This window comes from Sylvia atricapilla, chromosome 5, assembly GCF_009819655.1.
Source record: "Sylvia atricapilla isolate bSylAtr1 chromosome 5, bSylAtr1.pri, whole genome shotgun sequence".
Classification (NCBI taxonomy): Eukaryota; Metazoa; Chordata; class Aves; order Passeriformes; family Sylviidae; genus Sylvia; species Sylvia atricapilla.
Window position 1 is genome coordinate 53,218,338 of NC_089144.1, and position 25,817 is coordinate 53,244,154.

At 37.5% G+C, this 25,817-nt stretch overlaps 1 protein-coding gene across 1 annotated transcript in view; it reads right to left on the bottom strand.

The window, feature by feature from the left end:
- The window catches only part of PIK3C2G (phosphatidylinositol-4-phosphate 3-kinase catalytic subunit type 2 gamma), a 184,286-nt gene that overhangs the window by 124,571 nt on the left and 33,898 nt on the right, over positions 1-25,817 (bottom strand). Inside the window, exons 9-12 of the mRNA XM_066319528.1 lie at positions 22,371-22,404; positions 14,989-15,184; positions 12,128-12,250; positions 6,897-7,028 (exon numbers count right to left, since the gene is read on the bottom strand). Of these exons, the coding sequence (XP_066175625.1) occupies positions 6,897-7,028; positions 12,128-12,250; positions 14,989-15,184; positions 22,371-22,404 (485 nt within the window). The remainder of the gene's footprint in view (positions 1-6,896; positions 7,029-12,127; positions 12,251-14,988; positions 15,185-22,370; positions 22,405-25,817) is intronic.

Here is a 25,817-nt window from a genome sequence, read left to right on the forward strand (position 1 = left end):
CATACAATATTTCTGTCTGAAGATTTAACTTTGAGGGCAAATAGGGTAGAGACTGTGAAGCATTGGTACACTGTAAAAGGCAGAGGGCAGCATATTTATCCCACAAAAAGAAGAAACTCACAGCTATCTACTGCATCCATAAGGGATCCTTGCTTATTTTATGTGTAGGTGGCAAGGAAGGGGAGGTAGGATATGAAAATCTCCAAAGAGCTGAAAGAAGTTTGAGTTGGGATAGTTTGTACCACATATGCCACACAGAGTTTTTGGACAGATGAAAGGTTATGGTCTGAGGTACCAGTCTGAGCACTACACCTACAAGAAAGTCTTATCATTAAAACAGGCATGCATGTGGCCAGCAGATAAGAAACCCAGCATGATTTAGCAGGCCAGCACAATTCAGTCTGGAGAACTTGAACGAAGTCAGAGAGTTTGGGTGTAAATTCTAAGCATAACACACCAACTCAAAATTAGATTGCAGTACCTGAATAAAGGAAGATACAGTACATGGGGCTTATCCTTTAGTTTGTCTATATCTTAATGAGTAGTGAGGTTGGAAATGTGATTTTGTTCAGCACCTCTTCTTTCACCGAGAAATAATTTTCATTAGGATCTTTTTAAACGCTGCTCAGTCAAAACATCTGAGAGACTTGCTAGATTCTAGCCAAGTAAATGAGGTCTGAATGCCTGCCTTTCACCTGAGAGGAAGATCTTAGAGGTACAAGAGATACCAGATAGACTATTTGATCCCAGCATGAGTTTGCAACATTGCTGTAAAGAAAGTATCCTTTGAATTGCAGGTTGAAATAAATTGCTTAAAGTTGCCTGAAGAAGATTTAAGAAACCCCCACAAAGTGAGTGTTATAGTCAACCCAAATGAGTAAAAATCTAAATCAAGACTAATTTTTCTTTTTCACTTCTCAAGCTGTTTGTGTTGTTAGCACGTACATTTTATTTTATTTTATTGTGAGAACAGAGCTCAGGAGGATTAAAGACAGTTATTTTCTGAAGGTTTTTTTGCAGCTGTAGGTGCATTTGCAGGGGAATGGAGGCAGAGAAAGAGCTGTGATATGAACAAGATAGCACTTGGAGGAAATCAATTGTGTGATATGAAGTTCTCTCTCATTTAGGTAATTGATGTGAATGAGGAAGTGATTAATGGTGATTCAAAGAGGTTTTCCTGTGATGTGTACTCAGATGACCTTTAATTAATGAGTTGCATCTCTTCAACTAATCCTTTGTTGACAAAGATTTACCTCATAATTTGAAATAATTGTCACTTTTGTTAGAAGGGAGAGGAGTAGCTGAGAATAAATGAACATGAAGGCTAAATTACCCTTTTGAGCTCTCATTACTGCTAATCACTTTCATATTGTGCTCTAAAACTATGGGGACCTTTAAAAAAGAATACATACAGTGGATTTTTTTCCTGGGAAACCTGTGTAGACAAATATAAGAAGTAGTATAGACCTCAGAGGTGCTGTAGATATGTTTGAGACATTTCCTGAGCTCATTATTTCAACTCATTTGCACCTAGAACAGATGTAACTAAAGACTGTCCAGGAAGACAAAGAAGAATCTTTGAAGGCAGATGAGCTTCTCAGAGATAAAGAAAATTTAATAGGAAAGCAAAATTCATGCAAAAAAGCAAAGCAAAACAAGGAATTAATTCACTTCTTCCCATGGGCAGGCAGGTGTTCAGACATCTCCAGAAGAGCAGGGCCCCATCACAGGGGACAGTGATTTGGGAAGACAAATGGCACCAATCCAAATGTCTCCACTCTTTCTCCTTTATCTCCCTAACTTTACACACTGAGAAGGATGGCTCATGTTCTGGAATATCCCTCTGAGCAGTTTGGGTCACCTGTTCTGGCCCTGTCTCCTCCCAGGTACCCCAAACTTCCTTGTCAGTTTGGCAACACAAAAAGAAGAAAAGGCCTTAGCTCTGCGTAAGCCCTGCTCTGCAGAAACAAAACCATCTCTATGTTATCAGCCCTGTGTTCAGCATAAATCCAAAACACAGCTTCATACCAGCCACTGGGGAGAAAATTAATTCTACCCCAGCCCAAACCAGCACACTCAGCCAGATTTGGGGCACTATTAGCACAATCAATATTCCCTAGAATGGTTGGATTTTGGAGACAGAAACAGAACAGTAACTGGGGCCAAGGGGATGAATGAAATAGAGAAAAGACACATCATTATTTTTAGAAAAAGAAACATGTGAGAGTGCAGGATCCATTCAGAAAATGAAGGGATTAGCATCACGAGCATGGTAACTATATCTTTTATTGAACAGACAGATTCTTCTCTCTGCTACTTGGTTCTGCTGATGAGCTCAGGAAGGTCACTCCCTGTACAGCCTAATATTCCAGTTTTTCCATATGTGAGGTGAGGGTAATGACCTTTTAAATACTTGTATGATGATCACAGACACAGCAAATGGCTTTCATGTAACAACTTCACTACCAAGCAGATCAGAAAGTGAATATTCTGCTCTGTGCTTACTGCCATTTATTTCTTTTGGAATTGAACTCCCTCTGCCTCTGCCTCTGCCTCTCCTCTCCTCTCCATTATCTCCATTACTGGAGATAAAATAAGCTTCCCATCTTGCTACAGAAAACAACACTGCTATTTAAAGGCAGCTCAAGTTATCCTAACTTGATAAAGTCAACCTTATGCCCTGAACTCCCATGGCAGACTTCCCTCACCACACTGAAAGAGGAAAGTTTTGCTGCTTGCTCTGTCTGATTTCGAAATATCAAAATAAATTGTGGTAGAATCAGTGAAGCCAGAGCAATGGGAACTGTGGGGGACATTGCAACTCCCCAGTTGCCCCAAAAGGATGAATTTCCAGTTTGTTAATCAGCTCTGAATCACTAAACTGCTCAGCCCAAGGGACAAATACAGTTTCTGATGTGAAGGAATGGAAGGCTGGCATGCACTCTTACAAACACTTTTTGAACTTCCTCCAGCATCTAATGAGACTTCTTGATACAGATGCACCATCAAAGGCTCTACTGGCACTGCTGTCTAAAGTTAACTACCTGAGAAAAGCAGATATGATGGCTCACCTACTGGGCAAACAGGCAGCTACACTCATTACCACCATATTAAATCACAAATCTATAAAACATTAGAGAAGGGTTACTGCTTGGGCTGAATAAGCCAGGAAAATTAGGACAAAGTACTGTGTAAAAATAATGTAAGTGTCCCCTAACCTGACATTTTAAGTCTCAGAAATTCAGAGTTGAGATTAAATTTAAAGGAAATGCAAAGCTGCTAAAATATATTAAAAAAACCCTCCCTATATCTTATGACTCAAGCAATCTTAATTCAGCATTGGAATGATACTATAAAGTAACTCCTTTATTATAATTACAAGTACTACGGAGTTCTGGAAAATTCAAAACAGAGAAAATTTTGAACTGCAAGCTAAATATACTGCAGGAATTTATCAGGACTACAACCTCCATCCCACAATTTCTAGTTTAAATACCTTCCCTAAATTTGTAAGATAAATTTCTAAGTGATAATTACATTGAGTACAAAATCAACCAGTTATTCCAGACTTTGAAAAGCAATTTTGCATTTATGTTCCTGATTACTTCGCAATTTTTGTTCCAGAAATATAAAGTCACAAAATTAGTTTAAAAGTAATGATTTTAGAGTCAACAACTCAATTTAGGCAACTCTTGGAGAATGCTTTCAGGAAATCAGTTTGATAAGCAGGAATCCCAACACATGTTCAGCTAAGACTACAGTGTATATCCAGCAGCTAATCATGTTATAAATCTGCACACTACAAGAAAACTGTCAGAAGAGTGAAAGATAACACTAGAATTCAGGAAATAATGTAAAATAAACAAATTATAAGAACGCTAAACATCTGTTCACTGACAAGTCTTTAGCAACAACAACAACCCTAAAGCTGGCCAAATTCTTGAGGATGTTTTTAGATATTGTGTGGTTTCAAAATGGGCCATTTATGAAGAAGAGATTGCAATATAAAATAATAAAAAATAAACTTTCAATAAAGATCTAGGTTTGGTTTTTTACAAATATATATATACTTCTCTTACAATCTGATTAATATTTTTTTTGAAGGAGAATGGGAGTGGTAAACTCTCAGCAAATGACTACAGGCCTTTGATCTGGCAAGAGACTTTAGCATGGTTGTGTCCAAAAGCATAAGAAACTTCACACCTCTTGAAACAGATGAAAAGAATTTTCATCTTTATATTTGTATACATGTTAAAATAAGTTCATGTTTTTTTAATCCTCATTTCAAATTAAATGTAAAGCACTAAAATACAAAGAAGAGATGTGACTGTACAATGAAGATAATTACTGAGGAATAGAAATTAGCTATAAAATTTACAAAGAGGAGCAAATTCAGAGACTTTTTAATTGCTGTTCTTTTGCCCTAACAGATCAAGATTCTAACTAATACCTGGGAATAATACAAAACTAGGTTGCTCCCCTTCTCTCTTTAACATAAGCCAAACATTTTTAATAGAATTTCCATGGTTTTAATCAGATGATAATATAACAGGACAAAAATAAGGAAGAGTATGAAAAAACCCCAAACCCTTGACATTTATTAATTTATTTTCTTTTTCCATTGTTTAAAAAAACAATTTTTTTCCCTTTTCTCAAGCATCTACATAGGAAAAGAGGAGCCACACTCTGTTCTTATCTTCACTGACCCTGAGAACAGACCAACTGGGACAAGGATTTGAACCAGGATGTTTGATGACCCAGGCAAATACCTCAGGGCATCTGGCTTCTACAAAGAGCTTATTTCTGTCTTTTCTCCAATAAATTAAATTCTAGACTTAAGAATGTTAAGACTTTTTTAGAACTCAAATTCACCTCTGAGGAAAGTTTTATTTTGAGAAAGTGTTATTTTCCAAGCTAGAAATGTTTTGTCAAAGATTTTCTGGTCAGATTTCTTTAATCTCTTTATACACATTTACAGAGTTTGTTATTTAAAAATCCTAATACCATAATCTTTGCAGTAATACAAGGTGCTCTTGACATATTAGCACGATACTGGAGGTACAAATCTTTTCTTGGAACATACTTCCAAGTTCAGAAGTACTCCATTGACATAAATCTGGAAGTTTAGTTGCATTCCTGCAGCAAGGGGAGTTTCAGGACAATTCTTATTTTCAAACCAGTCTGACTATCAATTGAAATCACAGGGAATGAATAATCCTATGGAGCTGTGGTCAGCCAAAGGAGAAAAAGCCATTTAGGCTTCTTTGTGGTAGTAATTACTGTAATTGTAAATGACACAGCTATCAGATTAGGGGGTGTTGAACATGCTATTCCTAAATCATTCCTGTGACAACTCAACCTTGATTTCCGATTTGAAGGGTCATTTCAGCAGTGGTCTCTACAATTACATAGCAGATGGAAAGAAAGTAGCCCTCCATCCCCTTCACTGTGCTGATTATGTGTTCCAGGAGAGAACGGTGCCATTTTTCAGTCAAATTTTTGAAACTGTCAGGGTGACGTGGGGATCTACCTAATGGAAACCAGTGTGCTTGTTCTGATGGCATACATGAAAAAATATGCCTCACAGGTAGCTGAGGACTTTCAGGCCTCCCAAAAGTCATTCCTTTTCAACTTGAGTGCTGGAAAATATGAAAACCTCGAGAACAAAACAGGTTCTCAAGACCAGAATTCTCATATAGGCACCTTTGGAGGTAAATGGGAGAAGTGTTCCCTCATTAAGTTATCATGCCTCAAACACATTTCATGCTTTCTTTGAAAATACAGACACAACAGAAGAGTGAAATGCCCTTAAGACTAACAGTGAAAGAAAAGTCATTGAATAAATTGCCCCAGCAATCCTTGCAGCAGAGATGCTTTTTTCCTTCCTTCAAGCTAAATGCTCTCAACACTAAGTCACAAAAGAGCAGAGTAACTTTGAATTTTCTCTGAAAAAATGGAAAAAGCATCTAACCCAGTCCAAATTATTTCCTACACCTCTCAGGTTAAAAGTTCAAGGAAAGACAAGGTCTTTCAAACATAGCAAATTAATACATGCAATCAGACTACATGTTTTATTTGATTTTAAATGGTGATAGCCACTATATAAAGAAGGAGATCAAGATGTGTCAAGATAAAGAAAGAGCTACAGCTTAGAGGTGGATGCTAATGCAGAAACTTGGGGGGCTTGAACATATCTCTCTATTGCACAGAGCGTATTATAGGGCTACGAGAAAAAATACATAAAATAAATAAAAGAAAAAGGTAAGTAAGTAAGTATATAAATAAATAATAAAAGTACCACTGCAAAGACTCAGTCTAGTTTCAGAGATCTCAATGCTACTCAAATGCATTTAGAGCACTGCGGAAAATTTATCTTTTACCTTTGTTTATACATCACTGCACAGACTCCAAACTACAAGCACCTTTAAACCACTGTTGCATTGTGTACTATGTAGAAAGCAGTGGTTAGAGAAGAGGAGAAAGCTCCTAAAGTGGTCTGGAGAGTGAAAAGTGCTCATTGTGGTCTTTACTAACTGTCTCAATTTAAGCAGAATGAATGTGTGTGAGAACAGAACAAACAAATAAAAAACCCAACCCCCTAAAAGCAACCATTGTGAAGAAGAAAGAGAAAGATTTGGCTAAACTGCAGGGAAGGGCCTTTCAAGGAAGGAAGGAAGGAAGGAAGGGAGGAAGAAAGGAAGGAAGAAAGGGAAAGAAAGACCTGTCCATGGGGCTCTTACTGGCACATCAAAAGCAGTTTTCTGTAAGACACCCTCTCAAGTCTTATTACAGGAGGTCCTGAAATGAGTGATTTTCTCTTTTTATATTTCTCTCAGGTTGAGTGCAACACTACTCAAGAATGATCTTTTCTTCAAGTCATAGAAAACTGAACTTACTCTTTTGCATACAATGGGGTGCATGTCCAAGCGAGCACTTCTGTATTTTTAGAGATGCTGTTTACTCCCAGTAGTTTTATTGTCAGCATAGTTTCCCTTGGAAGAGCCTTTATTCGTAGAGGGAAGTTGACCCTAAAAGAAAATCAGAAAAGAGAAAACCAAAAGTTGAGAAAATTTGAGCATTGTTACATCAAGTGGGTTCTTTCTACATTTTTCTAGATGCTCTAACACATATATTGAGCTATAAATTACAGAAGTTGCACTCTGAAGGAAAATGCAACTGACAGATCCTTTCAATACATTGATGAGTATTGGCAACCATTAACCTGAGTCATAGCATTTAAGAAGAGTCAGATAAAAACTCATTCACTTTAGTGGTAACTACTAGAGCTGGCAAAGGCAGGAAAACCTTAATTAAATTTTGCTTTAATTACCTTATAAATGAAAGGTTATTTCAGAATAAACAACCTGTTAAGGATGAATTGTTCAGCAGCAGTTATTGGCTGTCTTGTGTCTTCAGAGGAAAACACCACTTTAAAAACCAAGAGTTGCTCCTGACTATGATAATCGTTCTCTTGTTCAGGTATGCTTTGATGGTGTGGTATTTTTTAACCCAAATTTAAAGGCAGATGTCTTAACAGCAATGACTGGTTTGCATTTTTAGAGAGAAAATTCAGTTTTCATCAACATTTATCTCAACTTTGCATTGACCATTAGCTTGCTTGGTCATTCAGTTCATTTATACAGTTTATAAATATTGAGCTAAAATCACAACTTAGAATTATTCCAATAAACCAGATAGTTTCATGCTGTATGGAAAGTTCACACATGTAATTACCCACAGGTGTGTGTGCAAGTCTGCATTTTCTTTTTTCTGAAGAAATCACTTTCTAGCCTTTTCCATGTATATTCAGTGGAAGCTCAAATTTCTCAAGTGGAGAGTAAAATTAATTACATTTTTTCTGTATAAACAAAATCAATATAAGGACCTAGGAGGTACAAGGATTATTCTACATTGATAACATAATCACTAAGAAAACAAAAGATCTGCATAAACTGGAGATTAAGGGAACAGAATAAAAGATAAATCTGAGTAATAGAGTGACAGAAGACTGCAACTCAGCATTGTTAAAAAGATATGGTCACACTTAAACAGCAAGCAAAATATAAACAGCATTTAAAAAGTATATTAGCCTGTAAAACGTAAGAATTATGGGTGCTAGAAGACATGTAAAAGGAAAAATCAGCATAAGATTTTGTTCCCATTTCCAAATCTATTAAATTTCTATTGAATTTGAGAAAGTTTGCTTTAATGTGCTGAGGAGCTACTGAAAGAAAGTAGATGGGTTTCAGCTGAAAATCTGAAGTACTCCAAATTAGCATTAATGTCAAAATTTCAGATCATCAGTCTTCCAACATTTGGAAATTATGCGAATTTGCACACCTCCCTCTTTGAATAACAAAGCAAGACAGCCATTTCCCACTCTTCCTGATTACCATGAAGAGAATTGAGAAGCAATTCTCAACCATCTTCCCACTTGTCTTTATTTATAGCTTTTAAGTTTGCTTTCTCTGTCTCATGCACTCTTCCTTACTCATAATTAGTTAGAAACAGTTATTGGGAAACTGAACTGGTTTACCTGCTAAAAATAACTTGTTCTGTCTTTTTCATTGAGAGGTCAACAACACTTGTTACATAAAAATGTTTGACACAGTTAACTTTAAAGGATCATTAACCCTTCAAAGAGACAAAAAAAAAAAAAAAAAAAAAAAAAAAAAGAAAAAAAAACCAGACATGCATTTTATGATACAGACTATTGTTAACACACTGTCTGAACCTCGAGCAGTGAAGAAGAACTCTCAGTATCATCACTGCAGAAGGCAAATGCTTGCCAGAGTTTCCCTAGGACACATATACCACTGCTTCCAGCAGAAAAGGAGCCTGGAAACTCTGACAACTTACACATCCCAAGAGTTAAAGTACGGGCCAAAGAGGACCAAAATTTCCCTCCTTGGAGACACGTGATACACAAAGAAGAAGAATATCTGTACTGCCTTTAAGAACTTGAATTAATGCCTATCTGAATTCAGCCAGCTGCTCTCACCCTTTGTGACTGCAGGAGGCTGAGCCAAATGGGTGACTAAGAAAAAGGGGATTGAACTCTGCCCAGAAAGAAGAAGCAGCTCACTGCGAAGGTGCCATTCACAGATATCAGATAAAGTTCTGCAGCTTGTTTCCTAAAAGCACTCAACACAGGAGAGCTCTGGGGCAACCCAGGCTGTGCCTTGAGAGAATGGAAACAACATAGACAAGCCAAACAAAATATGGAGAAGAGGGAAACCCAGGGCCAAGAAAGTATCTGAGGTGATGAATGTCAGGCTTAATGTTAATTCCAGACTTTGTGTCTGTAGGTTTAACATAAATTATGAAGGATAGAAAAAGAGGAGATGGTGAAATAAATACATTAAGAGCAACCAGCTAAGACCAAAGAAAATAACTAAGAGATCTCAGCAACTGAAAAATGAAACTGATGAGAAAATAAGGGGGAGCAAACTTGGACTTCACACATTATAACCTGCATGGTACCAAGCAGTTTGAACTCTGTATCAAGAAGATAATCACACTTTCCAAAGGTGGTATACAAGTTCTAAACTAAAACTATACTTTCAAAAAAGAACAAACAGAAGAAGCACTAGACAAGGCAACTTCCTTAGATATCAAATTATTTCCATTGTTTCTGAGAACATTCTGGGAAAGATTAAATATGACAACAGACTTTAACAGAAGTTCATATTTGTACATAAAACCCATCAAGTTAAACTAACTGGTTAACGCTCTTGAAAATAGAAACTAAATTAATGAAAATCAGCAAATAAAGCAGGCCTTGTCTTTAGCAGAAGCTCTCTACCTACATTCCTAATCACCAAAACACCACTCACCATTTTGTTTCCTTTTCAAATCAATCCTAATGCATGATCAGAACTCTTTTGAATTAGCCATGTTTATTTTATGGCCCAAGTGATCCATAGCTATATAGAGAATATCTGACTTCCTAATGTAATAGATGCTCTTCCTGGTGACTTTTTTCCACATGCATTTTTAACAGCTGTGATCAGCTTCTCTGGCAACATATGCCAGGTCTTACCACCCTTAGAGTAAAGAATTTCTAACATCTAATCTAAACCTATTATCCATTTAAGGCTGCTAGTTGATCTAAAATGCTCACCTGGCATCTCTGTTTCGACTCAAAAAGAGTATTCTTCCACAAAACCCAGTTCTGGATACATGCTAAACATATAAAAATAGTGGTATACCTGGTTCCCCAGATTCTCAGCCTGGATCTCAGGACAAAGGGCTCAAGAAACCTCCCTTTATGTACTGAGACTTAAACAAATCTAGATCAATCAGTTGGAGGCAGAAAATATGTGATTATCTTTAATGTTTGAGGAAAATATTCAAAATCCTGCCAGAAAGATATAAATTTTCAGGTTTTTACTGTAAAGTCTATTTGAAATGGAATTTGAATTTTTTTTTTTTGAAAATCAAGGAACAATAACAAGTAAAAAGGTGCTCCTACAAACTAATGCTATTATGTTTCACACACTTCTAGATTTGACATTAAGAGCCTCTTACATGCATCTATGACCTAGGAAAGGATTTGGTCTGCATATTTAATTTTTTCTTTTTCCAATAAGCTTTTGGATGGAATTATGCACATTTAATAATGATTTTTCAAGAGAGAAGTTTCAATAAAAAGCCTGAAGCTTCAGTCTTATTGCTTTACTTTTTCATGAAATGGAAGAAGAGAAGAATTTCTGCTTCAGTTGCACTAAAAATTTATTTCTATTCTAGCTTTTGTTTTAGCAAATGCTTTGTAACATGCATTCCAGAAAATCATTAGCCACCTTTTAGAAGCCAAAACTGCTCATAAGAAATATAATCCTCCTCATACACTTCAATGTTACCTCCCTATATGTACCATCAGAAACTACTTGACCGAAAATTGAACAAGGTGAAGATTCCTATAGAGGAAAAGGGAATGATAGGATTTTTTAAACACAAGGACAACAGCTACTTTCCAATCATACAAAAGACTGAAGGTTATGTACTTAAATGCTGTGGACACAACTGAGGCACCAAAGTGGATGTTGAACCCTAAAATAACTTCTTTGGATACTTAGCAGGAGAGCACCCATTTTGTTTCTTAATCATAGGGCTGATATAGTAATCTTCCTGTATCCCTCCACTAAGATAAATGTATTTGACATGAAAAGCTCTTCTTCTGTTTGACCAGTTTGAAACTGTTGTGTGTTGCAGAAAAAGGCAAACAGAAGTCATGAATGACACTCTGTGTTCAACTGCAATTTAAAAAATGAACCCAAAACCAAGCCTTTTCAGACTTGTGGCCTTTGTTCAATTCTAATGTAATGAAGCTGCTTTCAGATTTAGATTACAGTAAACAGTGATGCAAAATACCTAAAATTTCAAAGATTTTAAAAATAAATATGTCATTCTGAAGGAGCTGAAAGAATCCCATATCATCACCAAATCATAAAAAGAATGCATATTTCTCTCTCATCTATTGCAAATATGCTTTTTTTATGCCATTGCCTTAAATGAATGTTTTGTGTGTGACATAGGCAGGTAACAGCCTTTGCCCTAAAATTCCAGTCTCAAATTAAAGTCCTCATTGTAAAACTGCAAATCCTTCTTCTAACAAATACAAAGCAACAAACAGCCAAATAAAATAGCCCCCTCAAAAATTAAACAAACAAATAAAACCCCAACCTAACAACCCCAATAGCCTTGTTTGGTGAAAAAAAGAACCTTGAAGAAAAGTTACAGTGGTTCTCAAGCTGGATTGCAGATGTACTAAAGGTACTTCCAAAAGGTGGAACTCCGCAAAAAACCAGAAATACATCCTTTGGTGGCATCTGCTTTCAGTTCCAGTATTCCTGGATGCCTCCAGTGAATAAAAGCTATTCATACACTAGTTTAGCTTAGCTTATTGCCAGACCAGACTTACCTTAGTCCTATTTTCCTTTCTCTGGCTGTCCCATTTCTTTCTCATTTCAACCTAAGTTTCTGTGAATTCTGTGCAGTTTAATTGTCTCAGAAGAACACCCATTAAAAAAAAGATTGGTGTTTGTTGGTTTTTTTTTTTTTTAATGAATATAGGATGTGTAATATCTGCCAGACAAACATATATCAAACACAGACCAAAACTTACTTCTCATTCCAGTCAGCCAGGAAAAAGAAGGATCTTTTAAATGGAGTATTTTTGCAAACCTTCACTTGACATATTGTCTTCCCAGCATAAGTTAGTAAACAGGAAAAGGAGAAAATTTTGTAACTACAAAGGAAAACAAACAAACAAAAAAATTAATTGTAAACTACTATGTGTAGTACAGTATATTTGGAGTTCATCACTCAGGAACCTATGAAAACCCATTCTTACATGAGAAAAGGAATTATAATAATTCATATTATATTAATGTATACGTGAAGGAGTTTTTAAGTTTGTTGTTTTTTCTTTAAAGTTCAGAATTAGAGACATCTAAAGACACCTGGGTTCTGATCCATGTTTTTGACATTATTTATTTTTTTTTTATCATTGTAATGAATGAAAATTTGGACGTGAGTGAAGTGCCGGGACTTGCTCATCACAGAGTCAATAAGAAATCAGAAATCTCCCACCTGGAGAACTGCAGCCAGCTCTGAGGCCCCCAATGCACGAAAGCCATGGAGCTGCCTAAACAGGTCCAGAGGGGGACACAAAGATGCTCAGAGGGCTGGGGCATCTCTCCTGTGAAGACTGAGAGAATGAGGGTTGTTCAGCCTGGAGAAGAAAAGGCTCCAGGGAGATATTTGAACACCTTCCAGCAGCTAAAGGGGGGTTGGGGAGGGATATCTTGCAAAGGAATGTAGCGATAGGGCAAGGGAAGGCCTGAAATTGAAGTAGGTTAGATTTAGATTGGGTATTAGGAAGAAATACTTTACTGTGAGGGTGGTGAGGCCCTGGCACAGGCTGCCCTGAGAAGCTGTGGCTGGTCCATCCCTGGAAGTGTCCAAGGCCAGGTTGGATGGGGCTCTGAGTGACTTGGGATAGTGGAAGATGTCCCTGCCCAGGGCAGGAGGTGGAATGAGATGATCTTTAAAAAGGATCTTTTCAACCCAGGGTATTCTATGATTCTATTTATACCTTCTTTGCCCAATCTGTAAAAAGCAGATAAGTACTCAAGGGAATATATACATTTTTTACAGCAGAAGCATTAAAGCCCTCTGTGTTGGCCTTCAGAAAGTGAACTGAGCAGCTTCAGAGTAAAATTTAGGTCTGTGACTATCTCTTGTTTCACATTCCTTTTACTGAAATCTTTTAAAATATTAGTGAAAATAGATTATAAATAACTAATGTTCCTAATTAGTCTTGTAACTTCCAGATCTTCCTGCCAGGCTCATCTTTAGAGCTCATTCTGGACAAGAATGATGAAAATGGGAAACAATCAAATGTGAACAGGAAATCTGAGGCAGTCGTAGATTGAAGGTGCCTGACTTTGCATATTTATAAGAATGATTGTTTATCTCTTCCAGAATAATATATTTTATAACTATTACATCAGATTTAGTTTTTACTTTTTTTAAATTTTTTTTTAAAGAAAATTGTCTGCATTCTATGGTACCTAGGATGTGTCAGTTCAGAGAAGAAAAAATTACACTGAAGGACAAGGAAATACTTCCCCTAGAGCCCAAACTTTACTAAAGAACTGGAGGATAGTTCAGGGCATAAAAGGCTCTAATACAATCAAAAGATTAAATTCTATTTAAACAAAAGTACTGATACATAATATAATATATATTATAATGTGTTTACTTATAAAATTCATTTTATACATTAAACATATGCAGGAATATAGACACGTTCAAATACATGTTAAAACAGCTGCAAGATCATAATATGACCTTTGGAAAGGGAACATGAGATCCATGACGCTGCCAGGATGAATTCATAGAGTGAATAATAAAATAAGAATGGGGAACCTGCATGTGAACAATGTCAATAAAAGAACTTGAGGAAATCAAGTGTTAGGGCAGCATTTCATGTTAAGAAATCCATGCTAGTTATGAGTATTGAAAAGACTGGAAAGGGAGATTAGGAGGAAGAAAGATTCTCATTTTTATGTGCTTGAACATAGCATTGAAGTCATCAGTGGCCTTCAGGCTGTGTGTAATATTACATTTTTCTGGTAAAACATAAAATGCAGTGGGAATGGTATAACCATCTGAAATCAGGATAGGGATTATAGTACTGTATTTATTACCTTAACTAATGCAAAATCTCTCAGGTTTTTGTTAAAAGGCTAATTACAGGCAATACTGTATAGTACAGTCTCTTGCTCACAGTCTAATGCAAATGATCCCACAGTCATTTGGGATTGAAGGTAGAGAGGGAGCAATAGGAAAATTAAAAAAAACTTTGAGAACAACTTTTTAACTCATAAAAATAATACCACCAGACTGTGTTCACCTGTCCCCCCTTTGATCACACTGGAGTGGCAAGAGAAAACACCAGTTTTGCTCAGACCAGGAAAAGCAGCTACTTGTCAGCTAGTTTTACCAAATTTGAGCAATGCAGAAGAGAATATTTCTATTAGCTTTTTATTAAATTGTCCCTTTTTTCTATTAAAACTGTTTTCTTTTGTTTTCCTGTGTTATGCTGATAGTAGATATGCTTGGATCTCTAAGCTTTAATCACATCTATGAAGAGCATCACCAATCCAGATGCTTAGCCACATGACACAGCTTGAACACACCAAGAGCAAAAATTGCTGAGAAAACCTCACTGAGAAGGGGTTCAAGCAAAAGCACCCTTCTGTTTAACTTGGCCAGCTGGCCTCCAGCCCTTCCAGCTGCCTGTCCTGCCTAAACCACACCAAGTCCTAGTCCAAACACCCTTGGCATGCATCACACAGCCTCTAAAATCAGTTTAGGACCACCACCAAAACAGCAGAGGGGAGCTGGTATCCGTGAAAAATGACTGTTTTCAAAGAGACAACACATTTTCTTAGGAACTCTTGCTGGATCTCCTCCTACCTGGTCACCCAGGCTTCTGGGATGTTATGGGCAGCACAAACAGTGAAGCTCAGCTGGGAATTTAAGCTGATGTCTACACATAAAGGGCTCTTAGGTATGCTGGCAAGCTGGAAATTTGCATCAAAGCTGCTGCTGTAGGTGTGGATGAGACAAGAGATGGCCATGGAGAGCTCAGTCACAGCAGCCTCTATTAACACTGAGAGGAGACAGAGGAAGAAATAAAGGTTAGCAATAGTTCATTTGTGAAGAACTATATTTATCCTAAACCATCAGTTATGGCTTTGAAATGCTTCCTAATAAAATTTAATTAAAATGACATAAGCTACAACTGAAGCCAATTAGCCATCTGTGCTTCTGAAACCAGCCTTAGCTCATTTCTGGTGTATCATTAAGAGACTTTCATTACAGTGCTTTCAAATTAAGGCATTTTCAAATTAAGGCATTTTCAAAGTAAGCATTTTCAACTACAGCAAACTACTGTGTACCTCAGATATGCCATTTCAGTCTTCAATTTTTTTTTTGCGCTGGAAGGATTTTTTATTAGGTAGGTATTTTTCCATTTCAGCAGCTAAGCAACTACTTACTTTAAGGGAACTGGCAAGGCAGCAGTAGAAGGGAGAAAAGGCACTGGTTAAATTTTAAGAGTATAAAGCTATTGCAACTGTAGGTAAACAATTAATAAATAATATAAAACAGAAGCCACAATCAGAAAAAGTCAGCATTCAGGTGGTTGTGTGTTGCTGATAATGTTACACAAAAATGGACATTGGAATATATATCTATGCAAATGATATGTAGGCTGACATGAAGTGCAGGCTGTTCTCTTGGATGTGTAATCACAGAAAAACTGCAAACTAAATGTTTAATTTGCACTGAATTCTTTTACATTCCAAGAACTTACCCACAGTGATACACATGGAACCTTCTTAAGAGGTCCGGAAGAGGACATCGGCTGGCTATTATTTGAACCAGAACTTTATCTGAAAAGTACCACACTATTTTCTTTAAGGACCAACATCTCCTTGGGAGGTTTCTTTTTTCCAATTTTTTCAAAGTGGTTGACAGGCAGATGTAGAGTAATAGCAAACCCCTTATTTATGAAAATTGGCCTATCAAAGTCATTGATTTCTGATGCTTCTCAGCATCTTCTCCTAAAGAGGGTAAAAGGCAGTTCAGAATCTGTGAATACGTACAGTTTTAACACAATCTATATTATAGGTGGTAAAGCAACACTTCAGATTTTGTCTCCAGAACAAGAAGAAATGTATTCTAACTCAGCTAAGCCACAGATAGAAGGGAATACTCCATGAGCAAAAGATTCGCAAATAATAAAGTCAGGAGAAAATACAATGGAGTATTTTCCATAACAGAAAATGTACATGTGTCAGACAAGGAAGAGGTTAAGATGCAAGATGCCTATCCCTACATCCAAGCTGCCCTGTCCATTGACCGTGTTTGCACAAAAATGATTTTTGTGGTTTACCTGAGTCACAAAACTGATGTCAGATATGTAAAAGCCAGACAAGCAGACAAAACCAAACAAAACCCCTGAACTTGCTATAACAGCATGTGAGGCGTGAAGGCAACGATGGAACAACCGTAGGAAAACCAGTTCAGCTGCCAGCCAAGGGAGACAAATGACCTTCAGCATGATTTATATAATTATTAGGACATACAGAATGAAGATATTTTCAAGAACAGAGTTCCTCGGGTTTAAGCAAATGTACAAGTATGATCTACTCTGCAGGTCTAGGATTTTTTTTCGACATTAATTTTCTTATTCTTGCTTGCTCTCAGTAATAAAACAGTCTATGGCTTCTGTGCCAGAATCAACCCTTCTCCAACCCTCATTCTTCAGTCATTAGGACCAGTAGTAATTAACTGAATTAGAGGGAAACATCTTGGGTAGTCTGTAAACATCCATTACTCACAAAACTTGCTCAGCATTTTCTCACTGTATTTTAATGAGTTGCTGAATAGGATATGGCAGGCTGAACTGATATCATCCATTTATGAAGCCAGAGAACTTTTACTGCTTTTTATGCCTTTTAATAAATCTCAGCTGAGAAAGGACTGGTGTTTCACTGATTTACAAAGCACAGGCCATGGACTTCCTACAGCAGATTCATAGTTTCAGCTACTTCAAAACTTGTTTTCTAGAAAGATGTGTCCCAGGCACATCCAGGATGTGAGAGACAATAAATGGACCATACTGCAAAGTGAACTCTGACCAAGATTAATAATCTCACAACTTAAACCTTGTGATTTATTTCTGATGTGAAATTATTTGCCATCACCTTCTCACTGAAGGTGAGGAGAAATCTGACTTGCAGAAATGAGATGAGAACAAGGGAAGTGAACTTTAACCACAGCTGCCAGATGTGCTTATTTCTGACAATTCCTTGTGCAGGAAGTCTGAAGGAATAAATTCTACCTCTAGTGAGAAGTAGAACAATCCTCACAATCCTAGAGGTGTTAATGAATACACCTGAAGGTGCCTTCAAGATTTAGTAAGGAATATAGTAGTTTATTCCTTACAGAAACTCACTTACTTTTTTTTTTCTCAGCCCAGTATTACAATTCATATATTATTTTATTGCCAGATCTTCCAATAGAGCAGGGACTTCGCTGCTACTGCACCAGCAGATGATGTCAGTTCAATATATGTTAAACACTCTTTCTGACCTGCACAGGTTTTCTCCAGATAAAACATGACAAAAATCTGGTTGAACAGAATTTGGAATGAAGGCTTATGACCCTTTTGACAGATGAAAAATAATTTTGAGAGATGGAGCTTGATTTTTTTTCCTTTTCAACTTATTTTCAGAGAGAAAAAAAGAAAAAGCAAGATACTGAATACAGTTTAGGACACACACACACACAAAATGCCAAACCCAAAACTACAGAAAAAAACCCACTTGACCTTTAGGTAAAGTGCTAAGCAGCATAAATTAGATCACTACTGTAATAAGAAAGAGGCAAAACATGAAAAGGCTGTAATGCATATATTGATCAGATGCAGTTTCCAAGCACCAGTATTTACTGGATTGTTTTATCCTACTAGCTGAAGAATCCTGTGGATTATGTCTTGAAATCAACTTAAAAATTTCCTGCTGTCCTGGTATCAAAAATGTCTCTGCTCCGATATGATTTATAATGCCTTCATAACTTCTGTCTACTTCTAGTGAAGAACTAAGGGTTGTAGTTATTTAAAAATTATTCTTGATTAAAAAGCCTCTGGCTATAGGAAGAATATATCAGGATGCAACACAGCAACAACTTCGAGGTGAGGAGCTGTGCTCTGGTTTGGAAACAATGCAGGAGACACGTAGAAAAATAAAATTAAATTAATAAAAATCCCTTAAGATTTTTCCATATTGTGAAACAAAATTCTTTTCCCAAAACAAAAATGTAACGTGTTTGGGCCAAGAAAAGAAGAAAGTGGATTTTTCATCTCCAAAGCAAACCCTAACAAAAAAAAAAAAAAATCCCCTTTCTTCTCTCTCTCTCTCTCTTTTTTTTTTTTTTTTTTTTTTTTTTATGAAGCCTTTCTGTTGTGAATGCTTTTATTATCAGGTCTAGAAATGAGCATCAAATCCCAAGCACAGTTAGAGAAGCTTTACAGTCTTAAATGTAATGATGACTACATTACATGTATTGTAAGCATTACATTTCTGCATTGGCTCTGAAAGATAATGACTCCAGCAATTCAGTTGGAAAAGACTCTTGATTCAATATCATCAATTCCTGGTGCATACCAGACCTTCTGGATGGGTCCCAGAGAACTACTGATCAAATTCTGAAAGCCGCTTATTATGTCTGATCTGGTGAAATCCCTGCCTGAAGTAGCAAGGCTGTAGGCACAGAATAAACATTCATTCATCAGCTTTTGAGAGCCACACACAGGCTCAGGTCTGTCCCAGCCTGCAGCCTTTTCATACTCATTGCAGCAAAATCCAGTTCTAAATCTCTATTAGTATGACTAATCTTTATTTTCTGTGAACACTTGATGCTGCAGAAAGGTACTAATGTCTAGAAATATCTACAGTTCTTCCCATTTAACAAGAAATAAAGAAAATATTTTGAGCACTAAAACTTGAATACAATCTTCTAAGGACTTCATAGAGAGGAAAAAAGGATGTGATCCAGATTTAGGCATAATGTGGATAAGTATTGCTTTATTCACAGCAATGGCATAAATTGTTCTACAGAGATAACACTGTTAATAGAGGCAGTTATTGGAACACTAAATCAAGGCTAGATATTTTGAATATAGTCTTTGACTTGCTTAGTCCATGGTGAATGACTAATAATAAACCGCTGAAAATCTGTTATTAAAGAGCAAGGTTAAAGCAGTTTCTAAACAATTCCTTAAGCAAGGCTTTAATTTTAATAGTATCCTTTATCTTTTTCTCTTTTGTGGTAGAGAGAAAAACAAAACTCTTTTATGACATTCAGTGTAACAATCATCTCTTGGGGGAAAAGTGGGCAAAGGAAACGGAAATCATTAGCCGGAGTAAATGATTGCTGCTCTTGCTGTTAAAATTTAATCCTGTTTTCTTCAAGATAAACATGAATACATATGAGAGACTGAAAGGAACAGTACAAATGGGAAATCCAGTCTGTCCCTTCTTCAGCTGTCAATTCTGACTTAATCTGCAAATGTGCTGCTTGAGGAAGGAAAGCACATGAATTTTAACTTCACGGAGATCTGGAAAGATTTAAGAGCACTGAGCTAAGGCTATGATTTTCCTTTAATTTTGGGTCACAGGCTTGCAGATTTTTGCACACCTGCAATCCTAGACAGCTAAGCACAATGAAATATAAAAAAGGGTGGGAAGCAAACGAGGTGGAAATGAAAACACAAAGCTGAATCTAGCAGGAGCTGACAACTCACCACTTATTTGGCTTTTACTTCGAGCTTCAGCAGGTGAAAATATCATCTGGATTCCTCTCCAGGTTAGTGTTCCTATCTCAGAGGATGGGAGGCCCCATGGCTTTATCATGAAGGTGAGCACTGAGAAGACAGGGACTAAGGAAAACTTGCGATGCCCAAAACAGAAGATGAAGTATGGCTTTCCCCACTGCTGGGAGTTCAGACCTAGATTCTTGCAGATCAGTTTTGATCATTGCACTCAAACTTGATTTTTCTCAAACATGTTCTTAGCACCAGCTTTGACATACTAACTCATTAGTTTTACTTTAAATATTTTGCTGGCTTTTACTCTATTTAGTTTATTTATTAGGTGCAGATGTACAGTATGCAGCATGCTAAAACGTACATGAAATGTACATTGCTGCATGCAAAAGAACAATTGAAAATTTGGTTACCTTGGACAAACTTGAATGCAGGCTTCTCCACAGAATGACTAATGGCCTGGCGAGTTCTGACTTGTGATCAGTAAATTGGAGTTTCTAATAATACACTACTAAAAGGATTCTGCAATTGTTATGAAATTAGCGTGGGCCAAAAACAAACTGAGAATTCTTCACAGTTGAAGATTTCCTGGCATAAATAAATAGGTACAGAAAAGAAGGGAGTAAACAATGATTCCTTCACTGTTACTCAATAAATGAGATTTTCCTTGAGAGAGCTATTGACTCAATGGAATTTGGAAATACCTGTAATCCGAGGAGTGTTTTAAATTCATTCCAATTCCATTTTCTGAACAGTGTGTGGAGGAAGATGTTTCTAAGGTAGATGTTTAGTAGTAACAATTGATTGTTTTTAACATGAGCAATTAGCTGCCATGAAAGGTATAAAAAAACACGTGAGAAAAAGGAATATATCCAAGAAAGAGGCCTACAAACTGAATTTACCTTCTTCTCCCTTCTGCACCTCAGTGTTCTCTCCCCACTCTCCTGGCCCTCCAGCTGCTTAGCTTTTCCTGGCAGCTTAAAAACTGAGCTGCTGTTTCCTTTCTCTGCTGTTTATGAAGTTGAATAATGCTGAAACAAGCCCAGCATTTGGAAACCTGCATTTGAACCAACTGTGAAAGACTGCTGAAATCACTGCAGCTGATTCACCTTTTTTTGCCTCTCTGAGCACACTGCACTCGAGGAAAGCAAATAGAGAAAAGAGAGGAAAAGAGGATCTCAGAGACTACTTTTTTTCCTCAGACAAAATGGGGAGAGACACAGCCCTTCCACAGCCCACCCCAGTGCTCAGATGGAGGGCCCTTTGATGGTACCCATGCAGCATCCCCAGCTGCATTTAGGCAGCCACAGAGGGGCTGCACTTGATGTGGTAGGAGCCCCAGAGTGGCTGTTCCCTCCTGGGATCCAACCCATGGCCAAGCAGACTCCTGCTCGTCCCTTGGTCTGAGAGGTGCTAAATGTGCTGGGCACTGTAGTAAGGCATCCCACACCTGAGAAGGTGTTTCCATATAGGGAAAGGTTTAAGACTCACCCCAAGACCTTTTAAGAGAAGAACACTAGAAATTTCTTTGCTCTCCTAGCAATAATTAGCTCAGTGCCAAGACAAAAACACTAATAGGTCTCTTTACATGTTCCTCAAAAAAGTAGCTATTCTCTATTTGCCAAAAACCCCACCTAAATCTTGCAATACTTAGGGGAGAGCAGGAGGCTTCTCAGTGCATTCTCAGGGTGTTGTAGCAAGCGTGTGGGACCTGTTCCTACACTGTGTTCAGCTTTGTTCTTTGGGTTTTGCATTTTTTTTTTCTTCAATTAAAACCTTTTTGCTTTTTCAAGACATACTTGACCATGCTGTCTCGCTAGTTTATCCATTTTCTGTGAGGTGCTGGACACCCTCAGAGGTATTGAACCTTCTCAGAGCTAATTCCACCTGCCTCTTTGAGAAATTTAATAGGGCACCTCTGAGCCAGTGAGAATTTAAAAAGGCAGGGTCTATAATTTTGTCCAAAAAGGCAGGGTCTATAATTTTGTCCATTACTGTTAATTAACAGTACTATTCGTATGACAGTCTGTGATTAGATGAGACATTATACAGCAAAAGATCACAAAGAACTAAATCTTACAGAGGGAGGAATTGAAGTTATTGGAGTGAGGTGGAAAAGTCACACAGAAAAATAATTTTTCAGGCTTCCATGAAGTTCATTATTTTCCATTTTCTCCACATGGAAAGTTGTGATTAAAGGAAACTACCACCTGTACTCAGTTCTTTCACACTGTTATTCAGTCTCCATATTTGAGTTTTACAGATTATTTGGTGGAAATGCTGTTTTATTTACACTTTTAGATCACTTCAATTTCAGCTTCTTATAATTACCTTATAATTCACCTTAACATGTAAACATCTGCAATATGCCCACTCAAACAGTTTAGTAAAACAAACAAATAGCAAAATGTGTGTTTTCTGATGATACATCTTGAATTAACATACTTTAAAAATAACACTCTACCTTTGCCTGGTGTTTCCACACTTTGAAGAGAATTCTATAAAGACAAAACCAGAGAGGAAAAAAGGAATCAGTCACTTCAGAAAAGACTGGGTAGAAGTTATAATGCTTGGAGGAGTAGCATTCTTGGAAAATATAGTGAAAAGGGGGAAGGGTTTTTGATTTATCTTAATGTCATGATGACACAAGACACAACTGGGATTCAGCATCAGCATCTGCTTCCTCTACCACCTCAGACAAGCCACTTAAGACCTGATTTCTGACAGTATTTGGGCATGTCAAGGTACAAAGAAGGCCTTACCAAAGGTGTACACACATTCTCAGCCTCTTCAGTGGCACAACAGAGATAAGAATTCCCTCTCCATCCCTTTGCAAACCTTACACAATCAGATGTGAAGCCCATGAGGGCAGAGTCTTGACATCATTTCAGAGGTGAGGAGCAGCAAGTATCCACTCAAGGGCCCTCCATTTCACTTATTCCTGTGCCAGATCAGTGAAAATAGCTGTGCTCCTCGAAGGCCTTTGAGCAGGCAGCTGACCAGAGGTGGCCAGAAGGAAATATTAAGTGAGGGGAGACCTCAAAGTGCTCTCCAGCTACCTCATGAGGAGAAGTGACAGGCACTGTTGTTTTCTCTCTGGTCATCAGTGACAGGACCCAGGGGAATGACACGAAGCTGTGTCAGAGGAGGTTAAATGGATGTCAGGAAAAGTTTTTTCACCCAGAGGGTGGTTGGGCTCTGAACAGGCTCTCCAGGGAAGTGGCCACAGCCCCAAGCCTGGCAGAGTTCTGGAAGCATTTGGACTACACTTTAAGACATGAGGTGTGATTCTTGGGGTGTCCTGTGCAGAGACAGGAGTTGGACTTGGGTGATCCTTGTGGATCCTCTTCAGCTCAGCATTCTCTATGATTATATGAGTCTATGATCAGACTTGTGTCTACCAAAGTAACACAAAAATAAGTAGCAAACCTTGACCACAGAGACTGGAAAGTTAATTCTGAATTTCAGTATTGCCTGTGGCTTGCACTGTGTGAACCCACATTCCTTTAAGGTTTTCTGCCCTTTAAAGTCATTAATCCCTTTGCAGAGGGCTGAGAATGCTTTGTGTTACTACATATGTATTCAGCATGATGCTTTTTAAAAATTACAATGCATGCAGAGGTGGCAGAAGAAATACAATGTTGGATGTACATTCTCCCTCTGGCACCCAGCTTGGAGCTGCCAGCATTTGTCTGGTGAAGATGAACAGAAGTAGTCAAATGCTTACTTGAGGGGAGAAAAGAAGCATCCAGGCTGAGAATTATGTTTTCACAATCTTCATAATGCAGTGAGACAAATGGGAACAGAGACCTTTGTTCAATTCCCTCAAATTTTGGAAAGTAAACAACCTTTCGGCACAGTACTTATAATTTCAACATAGTATAGCATGCTTAATATATAGTGGATTAGTGCCTGTTCTGGCAGGATTTGATCTCCTGGGACTTTTTTGTGAGCTGCTGTAAGAAAGGAAAAAAAGAAAAAAGAGAGATGAGCAACATTAATTGTGCATCAGGCCCAGAGACTCCCCTGAATGGATATTAAAATCCCAGGGTTAGGTGGGTTAGACTGAAATAATCACATTTACAAAGAGATGCAATCAGGTAAGAAGAAACCAGTGCTGGTGCCAGTTGCTTTCATAATCCCTTAAACACGGTAGAGGAATGCACAGCACTGGCAGTGAGGAGGCAGTAAGGAGGTAATAAGTACAATTTAATTAAAGACAGAAGATTGAAAGTAAGTTTCTTTGTTTTGTTGTGGTTTTTTTTTTTTTTTTTTTTTTTTTTTTTTTTTTTTTTTTTTTTTTTTTTTTTACTAGAATTAAATAGAGGCACATTCAATTTTTTTTTTTCCAAGTAGGCGAGCACACATGCACAAATAGGTATAAACAAACACAAACTGCCAACATATGTAATTTGCATTGGAAGAAGTAAGCAGTGGTTTCCCTGAGGCTTTATGTGCACTTGTGCCAAACAGACATGTTGAAAAATATTCCACACAAAACCACACAGTTTATTACACTAAAGCATCAGGAAACCATGTGAAAAACGCAGTTAGAATGTTTTCCTGGCACTCCTTCCTTAGCTGATGTGTAATGCTGCAGTGCTTGAGATGCAACAGGTAGCCTCAAAAATGTCACTTAATTTGTGGGGCAGTTTACCCGCTCATCTGAAAAAAAACCACTCTTCCTCCTCACAAAATATTTTGGTGCTACACTGATGAACATAATAGAAACAATTCAAGCAATGCAGCAAAATACAGTAATGTCGCAGAATTTAACATCTTTTTCAGTACCCAAAATTCACATAAAAAATGATGCTACCATTCAATATGAGTTCAAATCAAAAAGAGGTTTCAGGGAGTTGGTACTCCATCGAATAACTAGCTGCTGAGTACTAATTTTGACTACATATGTTGCTACAGACAGGAAAGCTGGTCAATTGTCTTTGAAAAAAATATTGACAAATAGAGATGCAATCTGATTTATTACATTTATATACTATTCTACAAATGAGGTAGTGTATATAACATGTAATGACTATTTTTCAGAAAATGGGACAGTGTTCAGGTTACAGAACATGCAGGAATAAATTTTACTGCTTTTATGACTTTTATAGTTCAGCCGCAGAGAAAGATGAAGCTCTTTATGGAATCAAAGCCAAACCTTTCCTAGATTGTTGAGGTCTATTGACTATCCTAGCAGCTATTTCCCAAAGGAGTAAAAAACCAGCAGCAGCAGCAGCAACAGCATTTGCTGGTGCAGGAATAGTTGGCCTTTTTTTATTATTATTTATTTTTTTCCCTCCCCATTTTTGAAGTCAATTGTTAGTCAGGTCTGCTTCAGCACAGAGGGACAGGGGTGTCAGGCAAGGTCACAGGCAGCTTTGACAGGAAGGCTTCAAGGGACAGACAACCAGCTCAGCTAACCCAGCCTGAAATGCAGCGTTAAGAGAACAAAACTTCCATAACTTAAAAACCTTAAAGCACGAGTGACAATCTAGTCAGTAGTTTTCAAGAGATCTGTGAAGCAGTTCCTTATCAAATATTAGGACAGGAAAATATTTAAGACTGTTCAATCAGGACACAATCTTTTTAACATTCAGAGGAGGCTAGTCAGGAACAGTATAATCTTGCTCATTACAGACAAGCAAACAGCATCATTATCATCACCACTTATCAGCTGTAGCCTCTGGAGATCACAGCCAAGACCAGCACTCCGCTGTGCTGGAGACTGTACTCATAGATAAGGACAGGTGTTCTTTACTCTGAAGGGCTAATAATCTAAACAGGTGAAAAAGGAAAAGGGAAGTGCAGTGCTCCCTCTATGAGAGGAAGAACATGGAAATTGTTGTAGGAGAACCTGTAAATATTGGAAATGGTCTAATACAGTGGAGCAGGAAATTTTGACTTGCTG